The sequence below is a fragment of the Triticum aestivum genome, chromosome 6D (assembly GCF_018294505.1).
Source record: "Triticum aestivum cultivar Chinese Spring chromosome 6D, IWGSC CS RefSeq v2.1, whole genome shotgun sequence".
Lineage (NCBI taxonomy): Eukaryota > Viridiplantae > Streptophyta > Magnoliopsida > Poales > Poaceae > Triticum > Triticum aestivum.
In genome coordinates this window covers 123197915-123209951 of record NC_057811.1, presented here as the reverse complement: position 1 = coordinate 123209951, position 12037 = coordinate 123197915, and the positions used below count along the sequence as shown (strand labels likewise).

The following is a 12037-nucleotide window of genomic DNA, read 5'->3' as shown; positions in this document are numbered from 1 at the left end:
ACTGAAGAGATTGATCCTGCGTGGATCCGACGCTTGTTACCTTTGAAGACTGTGCTTCCTCCAGACGGTTAGGCGTCATGGTCTAGAGAATCCAAGAGGAATTGTGGATCGCCGCGTGACCGAGTTTGTGAAGGTTCGGAAGTCACCTGAAGACTTACCACGAGTGATTGGGCGAGGTCTGTGTGACCTTAGCTCAAGGAGAATACGGTGAGGACTAGGTGTCCTGGACTGTGTGTTCAGGACTGGGTGTCCGGGACTATGTGTCCTCAGGTTTAAATACCTAGCCACTCCAACCAGATGTACAACTGAGACAGCAGTTGGAACTGGTCTACCAAATCATTGTCTTCACCGAGCTTACTGGTTCTATTTCCTCAACTCTTTCATTTCCTCATTACTGTGTTGTGTGCTTGTCATATCTGTGTTTGAAGACTTTGACTGAAGACTTTCTCAATTTCCTCAGTTCAATTTCCTCAGTCTGTTTGTCTTCATCCTATGTTATCCTTTGTTTACGCTTTCTGTACTCTATGCTTGTTTTCATTTCATCATGATGACTATGCTTGTGTTCTGCTATGCATACTTTTGAGTACTTATTCCGCCGCAAGTAGTTCTTCACTAAGGAATTTCCTCACCCACAAATTCCTAAGTGAAGAATTTATAAAAATCGCCTATTCACCCCCCTCTAGTCGATATAACGCACTTTCAATCATAGATTTTGCATGGCGAGCCAAGTGAAAACCCTGGCGATAAGCGGCGCCCATGTCTTCTGGGTTATGCTCCAATAGTGGTCTGTGGTCGAGTCTTGGAAGAGTGCAAGGTAGCAACACTTGGCCAAATACTGACCAGTGTCCGTCCACAGACAACAAAGCTTCTCTTGGCCTCTAACAAGGAATAGATATCATAAGTGCTGCCACAACTCCACATATTGCACGAGGGTAACTGGACCAATGGCACCTTGAATGTCGCGTACCCATGCACGTCGAGGCAAGCCCTTGCAGGCCGTAGGATCTCGACAGCTACTGTTGGGCATCAGAGAGAGCATGAGAGGGGCGATCTCGGAGATACTCTAGCCGTCAACCTAGTGATCAGTCCAAAAAGCGGCAAGATTTTCCGTCACGAAGCGTCCAAGTTGTGGAGGCCGGAAAGACTTGGCGGGCTTTTTCAGATCATGAGGGAGATGAAGGTGGCTTCAGGGGCGTGTCGGTTCTGTGCGTTGTAGCCATAGCCAGCGCACATGCAGGCCACACTAGAGCGTTGCAAGTCTCAAATACCAAGACCTCCCGGGAAAATTGGGTGGCTCTTGCCTAGCAAAGTCCACTCTAGGCTACCACCGTGGTCGTGTTATGTGTCGGGCCACAGGTACATAGGTGGTTGTCCACTGGAGGAGGAAGGTGCAACGTTGGGCTGCCCGATAGAAGGCCAAAAGGTAGTGAAGGTCATCTATGTTGGTGTTAGTTTGTTAGAGGGTCATATCGACACCCCCAACATGTTGCACCAACTGCTGATACTCCTGCCTAGGTACATAATCGTCGTTGTAGCCAAAAGGCTGTTGCGACATGTCCCAAACGGCACCTCCTTCCCAAGCACCCCAACCCTACTCGACACCGTAGCCCGCGACTGCCTCCCACTGAGGAGCCTCCTCAGGCTCGACATCTTGCCTCAGACCTGCATTGTCCCTAGCCTGATTAATCTGATAGAGGGTGACCACCCACTCCTAACGAGTGCTCACCTCAAGAGTCTGGCTAAGAGGCAAGCACGCAACAACTATAACATCACCAGGCAAGGGGCACTAATAAGAATGATCCCCTCCATGCACCCTATCGTGGCGCAAAAATTTGCTAGCAATCATAACAACCTCATTTAGTACGGTGGGGCCGGTGTCAACCGCCTTGCATCCAACCAAATCGATATGAAACCGATTAGTGATATGTATGATGAGGCCACCTATGCATATGCCTCTTAAAGCCTGCTTTCACTGCTTACGAAAATATGCAATCATCAAAGTTCTCAAATTTGGTTTCTCAACAAAATGGTGGTTGAGCACAGCATGAAGCGCACACATATCTGGATGAGACATGCCCCCTAAGTTCATCCTACTAAAAATAGTGTTTTCAATGAACTTCATAAAGTAACGTATGGCCAGGTTTTGAATGGTTGCTACCTTCTCCTTGGTGAAGCAACAAACATGTATCTATTTATTATTATTCAGTGGCAAGACACGGTCATTAAGCTAGTTACACTAGTGATAGGTAACTTGTGATGCAATATCATGGTCATAAAAATTTGTCATGATGAAACTCGATATGCAAAGTAAAAGAATTCAGGGAGCATAGTACTTTCGTGTAGTATTAGGACCAACTTTATAAATATTTTGGAATTTTAAGATATATAAACAAACAAACAGAAGGAGAAAGAGCGCAACAAAAGCTTAGTTTAGTCATAATTTATGAAGCAAACACCGATTACTTTGAAGGATTCACACTCCTGCTAAACTACACTTGGCAACACTCCAACTCACGCGTAGGCGGCTAGGGCAAAGTTATCCTCCCCTCCAAGCTCCATCGGCCAGCTGTGGATTCGCCTTCTCTCTGCATGTCGCTTCGGCGGCTGGTAGGGAGGATAATCGTGGTACCTTGGCTTCGACTAGTTTAGGTTATCGTTTTTCAGTCCTTACAGGGGCGGTGCTTGGGCGGATGGTTGTGCTTCATCTTTGAGTTGGTCTTTCGACTTCGACCCTTCTCGAATCCGTCCATTAGGATAGAGTTAACAAAGCTCCGACGCAGATTCCCTCCGTCTCTTTAGGGCGATGAAGTTGGGATTTCTCGCTGCATGGCGAGATCTGGTGTCTGGCACTTCGATCGATTTAAGGGTTCAATAACGACGACTATGGCTCCAGGGCGCTGTTCCTTAGTGGCACGTGCGAAGATTTCTCGATAGCCATCGACAAGATCAGACATGCTCCGGCATTGGAACGACAACAGCTGCGTGTCTGGCGGCTCATTCTGACGGCGATAGAGGTCGTTTGGTGATCCAGTGACTTCAATGTAATTTTATTTTGTTTGGCGTGCTTCGTCTTTTAGTGAACTTTTATATTACCTTTTTTCCAAAATTCTTGTCTAGATACGGATATGTCTAACACTAACATGCGACTAGATACATTCGTTCTAAACAAATCGAAGACAAGAATTTTGAGAGGGATGGAGTAGTAGAATTGCGCTTTTTTGTAAAAAGAAATAAGAGAAAAAACTACACTCGGCAACAAACAACTTAACGAGCTAAGCATGCGTCACAAATGCCGGAAGGCGATCGCTGGAAGGCACCTATCACGGCTCACGTCCTTGCATCGCCGCGGCCCGCGGCCGTTCACATGGCACGCCACACGGCACGATCCATTCTCCCCACGTCTCCGATTTCGGGGCGGAGGAGATCATGCCGTCGCCAATGGACTTCAATAAATACTCCAACAGGCGACGTGCCACCTGAAAATACAAACATTGCAATAATAACCCACTGCCGAGTTCCCGAAAATTGCCAAGCAGTACTCAGTGCCGAGTACCAAACGCACTAGTAGCTGGACATGTCTACGCCTGTGCAAACATCCAAAGATCAAACGCAATTGCCTCTGGAGCAGTATCCGGGAAAAATGCCAAACCCAGCATGAAAAGTGATTATTGCTCATCATCAATTTTTATTCTTCTGGAAGAGGCCCTAGCAGTTAATATCGGCACTAAATTCTCATTCTCGCCAGCTGTGACCCCCCGCACTCGCACTGAGATTCGCGAATTGGTTGGTTGGATGAACCCAACAGCAGAGTAAATAAATGAACCGGAAAGAAATAGCGTACGCGGCTGCTCAAGAACTGCGAACTTTTTCCTGCGAGAAGCGACGCGACGTCACACCCACGAGTTCGTCGCTCGGCGTCGTCACGATCTTCTTCTTCCACGACCCCCCCTGTTCGTGTTCGCACAACCAGCAGATAGATCTTCCGATCTCCAAGCGCACAACCAGCAGAAGGATAGATATTCCTGCGGATATCGCGGCGGAAGTCCCGGCCGTTTCAAATTTGGTTGGGAGAGCGACGCGGCATTGACCCGCCGTTCCGATCGCCGCGTGCCATGATCATGGCGTCTCGCGCAGCTCCTCTCGTCCTGCTCCTCTTCTTCGTGGCCGCGTCCATGTTCGCCGTCGATGCGTCAGGTGCGTAACTCCCTACACGTCTTCCTTTCCGTCGATGGCGCTCGCCGAATTGTCAGGTGTGTGACTTTGGTGGGTGGGATCATGTGCAGCGGCGGTGGCGGCGGCGCCCGGCGTGAACTCGCCGTTCGTGCTCGCGGCGGCGCGGACGCAGCGGAAGGACCCGCTCGACGGGCTGAGGTACTACACCGGCGGCTGGAACATCAGCAGCGAGCACTACTGGGCCGTGAGTTCTCCTCCTGAAAATTCTTGATCCGTTGCCTGCCGTCCGCAGTCGGTGAAATTCAGTCCGTGATGCGTTCCGGTTTCTAAATTCTGCTGTTGTTTCCGCGATGCGATTCTGCAGTCGGTGGGCTTCAGCGCGGCGCCGGTCTTCGCGGCGGCCGGAGTCTGGTTCGCCGTGTTCGGCGCCGCCCTGTTCCTCGCCGGGTGCTGCTACTGCTGCTGCCCCAGCCGCAGCACCTCCTACTCCCGCGCGGCCCTGGTCGTCTCGCTCCTGCTCCTCCTCGCCTTCACGGCCGCCGCCGCGTAATTCTCTTTAACCCGATCAGTTTGCCGCCGTTTCCTCTCCCACGAGTCACAACCACCGCCGCTCTCCTAACCTAACCAGGCTTCGGTGCGTGTTCGTGTTGCAGCATCGGGTGCGCCATCCTGTACGACGGGCAGGGCCGGTTCCACGGCAGCACGGCGGCGACGGTGGACTACGTGGTCAAGCAGTCGGGCGACACGGTGGACAACCTGCGGGCCTTCTCGGGGTTCCTGGAGGCGGCGAAGGCGGCCGGCGTGGGGCCCGTCTCGCTGCCCGACGACCTCAAGGGGAGGATCGACGGCGTCGTGCGCAGGGTGAGCTCCGCCTCCGACGAGCTCGCCGCCCGCACCGCCAGCAACTCCGCCAAGATCCGAGACGCGCTGGACACAATGTACGTCACTGAAACAACAGTACCCGTTTGTTCTTTGCCTGAAATTTCAAGAAACTTATGGAACATTTCCATCCCAAAATGAAGAACCACCGCAGAAAAATCAGTAGTTCGTAGATTTCCTAACTAATTTGCCGTCGCCTCGCAGAAGGAAGATCCTCATCGTTCTTGCAGCCGGGATGCTAATCCTCGCCTTCGCTGGCCTTGGTGAGCAGCACTGGTCACTGAATCTTCAACTGAAATATTATTCTGCTTCCGCTGCGAGGAAATGATCTGATGAACTCGTGTATCTTGCAGTGTTCTCGGCGTGTGGATTGGAGTCGCTGGTCTACGTGTAAGCATAGTTAATGTAGCTGCATGCGGTGTGAGACTTGGGTGTTAAGCTACGGTAGCACGTCTGACTGTTCGTCCGTCCGTCTGTCTGCAGGTTGGTGTTCCTCGGGTGGATTCTGGTTGCGGCAACGTTCGTGATGTGCGGCACGTTCCTCCTCCTGCACAAGTAAGCGCGCCACCAACCTCAACATAGCTCACTCACGCAAGAAGAAGTGCAGCAGTGACATATGTTTTTCTTTCAGCGTGGTGGGGGACACGTGCGTGGCGATGGGCGAGTGGGTGCGGCGCCCGCAGGAGCACACGGCGCTGGACGACATCCTGCCGTGCGTCGACACGGCGGCCGCCACGGAGGCGCTCGGCCGGAGCAAGGAGGTGAACTACCGCCTCGTGGACGTGCTCAACGGCGTCATCTCCAACGTGACCAACCGCGACTTCCCGCCGCAGGCGCCGCTCTCGCCGCCGCTCTACTACAACCAGTCGGGGCCGCCCGTTCCGCCGCTCTGCAACCCCTACACGCCGGACCTCCGCGACCGCGCCTGCGCGCCCGGCGAGGTCGCCGGCCCGGACGCCGCGCGGCAGGCGTGGGGCGGCAGCGTGTGCCGGACGGCGGACGCTGGCGGGTCGGGGGTGTGCGCCACCGCCGGGCGGTTGACGCCGTCCATGTACGCGCAGATGGTCGGCGCCGCCAACGTGAGCTACGGGCTGTCCCGGTACGGGCCGGTGCTTGTGGACCTGGCCGACTGCGCGTTCGTGCGCCGCGCGTTCCAGGCCGTCGGCGAGGACCACTGCCCCGGGCTGCGGAGGTACAGCGAGCAGGTGTACCGGGGCCTGCTGGCCGTCGCGGCCGCCGGGCTGCTCTTGGTGCTGCTGTGGGTGGTGCACTCGAGGGAGAGGCGGAAGAGGAGCGACGCCAGGGAGGTGGAGCTCATGGCGCCGCCGCCGCCCTTCAGGTACCCGCTGGAGGAGAAGGCGCTGCTGCACAGCCCGAGAAGAAGGCCGTACATGTGATGTGAGCGTGCCGGTTTGTTAGGCAGATATCATGCTTGCTAGTCTCCAACCGGCAGGGGCTTCCTGCAGGGTTGCATTGTGCTTTGTAGCCTACTGCCAGATTGCATTAACAGTCTTGAATATGATAGCGAGGCACTAATTCGAACTTAAACCGTGAAATGGATCGGTCACCTGCAGATTTCCTGCTGCGAGCTAGTACCATATTTGTTGTGAAAAAACGCTTATGAGTAATCCAACCAAAAAATTACAAATACAAAATAGTAAATCGGAACCTAGAACACTGTCCGACAGCAAGAGGAACCCTAGCACTACTCCCATGTCGCTGATTTAGTATTTTGGGACGGGAACTAAACCTATTTTCCTTTATTCCAAACACGGAGGAGCGGCTCGTCTTCGAGCAGGGGGCTCGTGTGGCGGCGGCGGTGCGTCGCTCCTCCGCGCGCACCGTTCGTGCTCCGTGCGCGGTGGGGAGGGCGGCGGTGCTCGCGGCGGGCTGGTGCTGCGCCCCCTGCTCCGCGTCTGTGGGGCGCGCGTTGGCGCGTCGCCTCCCAGATCCGGCGCGGTGGCCCTGCCTGCGGTCCCTCCTTCGGCACGTGTGGCGAGCGGGGGTCCCTCGGTTGTGAGGGCGGCGTCTTCCTGCGGCAGAGTCATCTGCCTCGGCTGTGGACTGCCGCGCGCGGGCCTGGGTGTGCGCTGCCTCGGCGGCGGATCTGACAGTCTTTGCTCTCCCGCGAGCTGGAACTTCGGAATGGGGTGAGGGTGAGCGCGCCGGGGTTCCACGCACGAGGTGTGCGGTGGGCTAGGCGTGAAAGCAGGTGCGGTTCTCGCTCATCCCCGCTTCTCCCCCGATTTGGAGGCTTCGCATGGCGCGGCGGTCTTTGTTCGTGGGCTGGCAGCGAGTGCTTCCTCTGCTCTGTGGATTTGGCTCTAGGAGGACTAGCAGGCTACAGGTTTTTGGGGCGCGCACACTGCCAGCGTAATGCTGGGCTCCGATTTCGGTCGTAGCCAACGACGGCGGTGCCTGTGGGCGCCGTCTCCTTGTTGAAGGCGTCGTGGTGCAGTGTTCGTCTTCCCTCCTGTCTGCTTCGGAGGAAACTTTGGATCCCGGTCTTTCGGATCAGGCGATGGTGGCGCTCAACGTCACGTTCCCTGCGTGGGCTTCGTCTTTGAGCTTGCCTTGGCTAGGGTGACCAGTGGCTCGAGGTGGTTCCGTTGGTGGCTTGTGGGGGCGATGGTGGCGGAGAAGTGGTGCTCTGTCTTCGTGATCTTGGCTCGGCCATGCCCTGAAGTGGGGCTGATTCTTTCGTCGAAAGCCGGGTTAGCGAGGTGTGGTCTTGTACTGGATCTCCTCGTTCCCATCTCTCCCCCTTCGGGGGGTTTGTTGGGTGGCGACCAGACAGCCAATGTTCGAGGCACTCCGCCTTGTTTGGTCAGATGAAGATGAAAGTTGGCGTCCTCCTTCAGGCTGGCTATGCTGAGGAGGTTGAGGTGGTGGTGGTGCGGCCGGTTTGGGGTTGATGGTGGTTGGAGCCCTTCTTTGGCGGTGTTCTTCTTGTGTTCATGCTCCAGCGCTCTTCGGTGTGTCTCTGCTTGGCGATGTCAAGCGACTTCGTCGGTGTGCACACAGGTGCCGTGGCGTCGTCTCGGCCTCGTGCAACCTTTCAAATGTGCCCCGCAGCGCAGGTGGTGTTGCGGCGTTGTGCAGTCTCGGTTTCGCGGAGCCTTTTGATTGTGTCGACGGTACAGTGTCATCGGCTTGTCTGCTTGGCGATGCCGACTTTGCCTGCGGTACACAGGCGCCGTGACGCCGTCTCGGCCTCACGTGACCTTTCGAAGGCACCCCCGACGCAGATGGTGTCGTGGCGTTGTGCAGTCTCGGTTGTGTTAGGCCGATGGTGCAGTACCGTGGTTTTGTCTTGGCTGGCCAATGCCGTTTGATCTCACTGGTGGAGCCTCGTGTTGTGTCGGGGCGTGTGTTCCCTCTTTGTTCTCCCCTGTTTATATGTTGTGGTGTGTGTTGTTTTGCTTTATCTCTTCTCCTCCTGTGCCCCCTGTAATTCTTGTTCACTTGAACCCATCCTGCAAAAGGTTGTGAAGCCTTATAGGCAAATGAATACAATTCAGGTGGGGGAGTCCCCCGCGCCCCGGTGAAAATTCTAAAAAAGTATTTTGGGACGGAGGGAGTATATTAGAGAGAATTTTGTCGGTAATTGTGTCAGGTGCCTCTAGGAGAGGGATAGCAAGCGGACACTTCTCCGGGCAGTTTTAGTTGCTTTGCTAGATTCGAACTGTGGCAGCTCTAAACGAAAAACACCTTCTTATGAAGAAATTGTCGTGTTATTTTGAAGGTGTCATCCCTACAACTAAAATTGCCAGCGACATCGTTTGAAATGTCACCCTCTCCGAGCGAACTTTCTCCAGCTAAGAAGGTTCATTTTTCTAGATTTAAGCATGTTCTAGTAGATCCGCCTAAAACCCAAATTTCCTCATACTTTTGTTCTCCTAAAACTTTTCTCCACTAGCTCAGATATAGTCTAGAGTAGGCACTTATCAAAAAAATAGATACGTGCTGCGCTGCTTCCTGCTAGTCCGCAACTTTCCCGCCCGATCCTAACACAACAACCGTCGCTCGCCTTGCCGCTGGCCGTTCCCAGCACTGGTGACAGGCGGAATGGAAAGCCTCACCCTCGCCGGTGCCAGAGACCACCGCAAAATTGGCGCCTCAAGGATCAAAACGGCGGCACAAGGGAAAAACTTGATTAGAGCTTTAGGCCACCGGCGGTGGTCGCCAGTCGCTCTGTCGCCACCACCCTACCATCCTTGGCCCAGTTGGTTGGTAAGTGGGACCAACAGTCATCGACCATGGCAGTGGAGAACATGGCTGCATTGGCAAAGAAGAAGAAATCAACGGTCGCCTCGATGTCACCTCCTCAATGTCCCACGGCATCGACGACTACTACTTGGCCTCCTAAAACTGTGCAGCCACCCCATCCACCTTCGGGGACCGAAGAACAGAAGGATCCAGACGAGAATTGGAGCGAGGCCGACATGCTCGAGGCTCACAAGGTTAGGAAAAAATATTTTTATTCTGCAATTTTGCAACTGAATGATGCATGATTTGACTTTGATTGCTAGGTTTTTTTTCTTTGCTATTGTAGTGAGCAAGTGAATGATGATGTAGAAGATTTCATGGAACAATTAAATGCAAGCCATATAGCCAAGAGATGACGAGAAATGCCGAGAGGGAGCAGGAGGCCGAGGAGGTGGATATGCCGGACCCCCAAACATTGAAAAGGAGGAGTAAGTCATTCAACTACAACACCGAGGAAGATGAAGCTTTTTTTTTGTGGGGAGGAAGATGAAGCTTTGTGGTGGCGGTAATGGTGGTGCCGGCGCGAGACCGTGAGGCCATTGTGAACTATGATTACTTTTGGTCCACCATCTGTTTGGTGGATTTCTTGAAATGAACTTGATCATTTGGTGCCTTTTGGCACAAATTATGTTTATATTCATTGGTTTGGATGAACTTTATTCATACTCGTAGATGAACCGTGATGTGGTGGATTCGATTTCTTTATGTTTGTTTTAATACATGATGAAGTTGTTTCAATTGTTTGAGCGAACGTCGGATAACTTGGCAAAAGAAAATTTAGGGAGTAAGTTTTAGAGAACATGGTAGATAAGATTTCCTCAAATATAACTTTTTCTGAGATGTGGAATACGTCTTGTAATTTTTGGGTAGGGAATATGCTGAGGTTCTCTAACTATCTCTTACGAGACTAGAAGTAGAATTACATGCACTCCCAGTCTTTTGTATTGGTAATGTTACCCCGTAAAAAAAGACATTTGCTGGGAGAGGGGTGGTAAGCGAATGCCATTTGATAGCAGTTTTAGTTCTGAAGAAAAATCAAACTACGGCAGTTTTTAAACGAGAAATATCTTCTCTGAAGAAACTGGTACGTCGCTCCAAAGAAACTGCCACCCTCTCAAAATAAAAACGCCACCTAAAACGTTGGCATATGCCATCCTACATGGCGAACGTTCGCCGGTTCGTGAGCGTCCTTTGTATTTTACACATGGTGGTTTTCGTCGGTTTGGATAAACGAGACGCCATGTTTGTAGGATCTCCGGCGCCCTTTTCTGTTCACCCTCCCTCTCATCCTCGCACGCCTCCAAACAGGGAGGCGGTTGCGCTCCGCAACAAAGGCGATCACACCATGCATGCACACTACTCCAGTGACTGATGCAGCGAGATAAACAACCAACACATCCCCGGCCGGTTACTTGTTACCCCGGTTAACGCAACACAGAAGCTCCCATGGCCACCGTGACCTCCTCCTCCCCCTCGTGCCCCAAGCCCAAGGCCGCCAAGCCGGCCAGGTACTGCCTGTGCGCGCCGACGACGCACCCGGGCTCCTTCCGGTGCAGGCTACACCGCCCGACGGCGGCCAAGGCGGCGCCTTCTTCGGAGCCTGAGGCGGCCAAGGAATCGGTTGAGAGGAAGGAGGCGGCGGCGGCGGCCGCCGCGCGCGCATTGCTCGGGCGGGTGGCGCGGGCGCCCGGGCGGGATGCTGGGAGGATCAAGGGGTTTCAGCCTGGTCCTTCCAGGCTACGGATCATGGACAGGACGGTTGAGTCGGTGCAGACCGCAGAGGACGCAGTCTCCGTCTCCGTCACATGATGAAGTGCTATGCAATATTTGCTTTGAATCGGATCGTGTTGTAGTACGTGTTATAGCTAGTGTTTAGTTTGGCCTAGGGTTGGTTGGATGTAATGTACTAAAAGGATTGGGAACTTTGGAGTGCGGATTGAAGTTCGGAATAACCATTCGTGGTTCATGTTCTTTCTTTGCATTCACAAATGTGAAATGTCGTGTAGAACTCTACAAGTATGGTAGGAAAGTCTCTCTAAGTTTGGCCTTTTTCGACGAAAACACGACGGTTTCGCTTTCACCGAACAATGCGGACAAACTTTACGTTACTTATCCATTATTATCCTTCAAGATATCAAGGAGTGATATAAGGGTTTGAGCCCACATGTCCAAAGGAACACAAGAGGCGAGATCTCGAGCCACCTTCGGGAATGGGCAATCCTTGCAATGATGAGTCTGGTCGACTGGATAAATAATACCCAATTTTAGAAAGGGCTGAGTTGAGTATGGTCCAGTCGGACATCCTGACCTGTAGAATGCTCCAACCCGGGGTCCAACACAACCACATCCAGTGGCCACTCGACAACGTCAGATATAGGGTCGGACATAATGCCGAAGGTCCCAACGTGTCAGACACCAGGTCAGAGAATCCGACCTAATGTGTGCCCCATTCCAGAGAGCAAAGTGATATGTCGAACATCAGGTCAGATAGTTTGACCCAGTGTCCGACCCTGGTATGCTGCACATAACAAGCTGGAATTTGGAGGCTCTCTCTCACATAGGTGTGAGTAGTATTTGGTTAATCTTATTTGTCAACTCCCACACGTATACATGACGTATCACCCCTTTATATTGTGACATACCTACGACTCAAAAGTGAGAAATGGTCGGTGGGAAAAATAGACGCGTCGTCTTCTTTTATGCTTTTAGCTCGGGG

The 12037-nt window shown here is 53.1% G+C and overlaps 1 protein-coding gene across 2 annotated transcripts; it reads left to right on the top strand.

The window, feature by feature from the left end:
- The first annotated feature begins 3559 nt into the window (after positions 1-3559).
- On the top strand, positions 3560-6630 carry LOC123144029 (uncharacterized). Of its 2 annotated transcripts, none has more exons than XM_044563043.1 (8): positions 3560-4194; positions 4293-4417; positions 4538-4719; positions 4827-5111; positions 5257-5315; positions 5406-5442; positions 5536-5607; positions 5684-6630. In XM_044563043.1, exons 1-8 carry the CDS (start codon positions 4113-4115, stop codon positions 6447-6449), a joined length of 1608 nt encoding a protein of 535 aa, XP_044418978.1. In that variant the 5' UTR covers positions 3560-4112; the 3' UTR covers positions 6450-6630. The 2 variants fall into 2 exon arrangements, with proteins under 2 accessions (XP_044418978.1, XP_044418977.1); XM_044563042.1 differs by having other exon boundaries at positions 3561-4194; positions 4284-4417.
- The last annotated feature ends 5407 nt before the right edge of the window (positions 6631-12037 follow it).

Excerpts from the sequence above, each read along its gene's own strand:
- LOC123144029 (XM_044563042.1), top strand. The coding sequence starts at position 4,113 with ATGATCATGGCGTCTCGCGCAGCTCCTCTCGTCCTGCTCCTCTTCTTC. Across the intron at positions 4,195-4,283 it reads GTTCGCCGTCGATGCGTCAG|CGGCGGTGGCGGCGGCGCCC; the intron begins GTGCGTAACTCC and ends GATCATGTGCAG. Across the intron at positions 5,316-5,405 it reads CCTCGCCTTCGCTGGCCTTG|TGTTCTCGGCGTGTGGATTG; the intron begins GTGAGCAGCACT and ends TGTATCTTGCAG.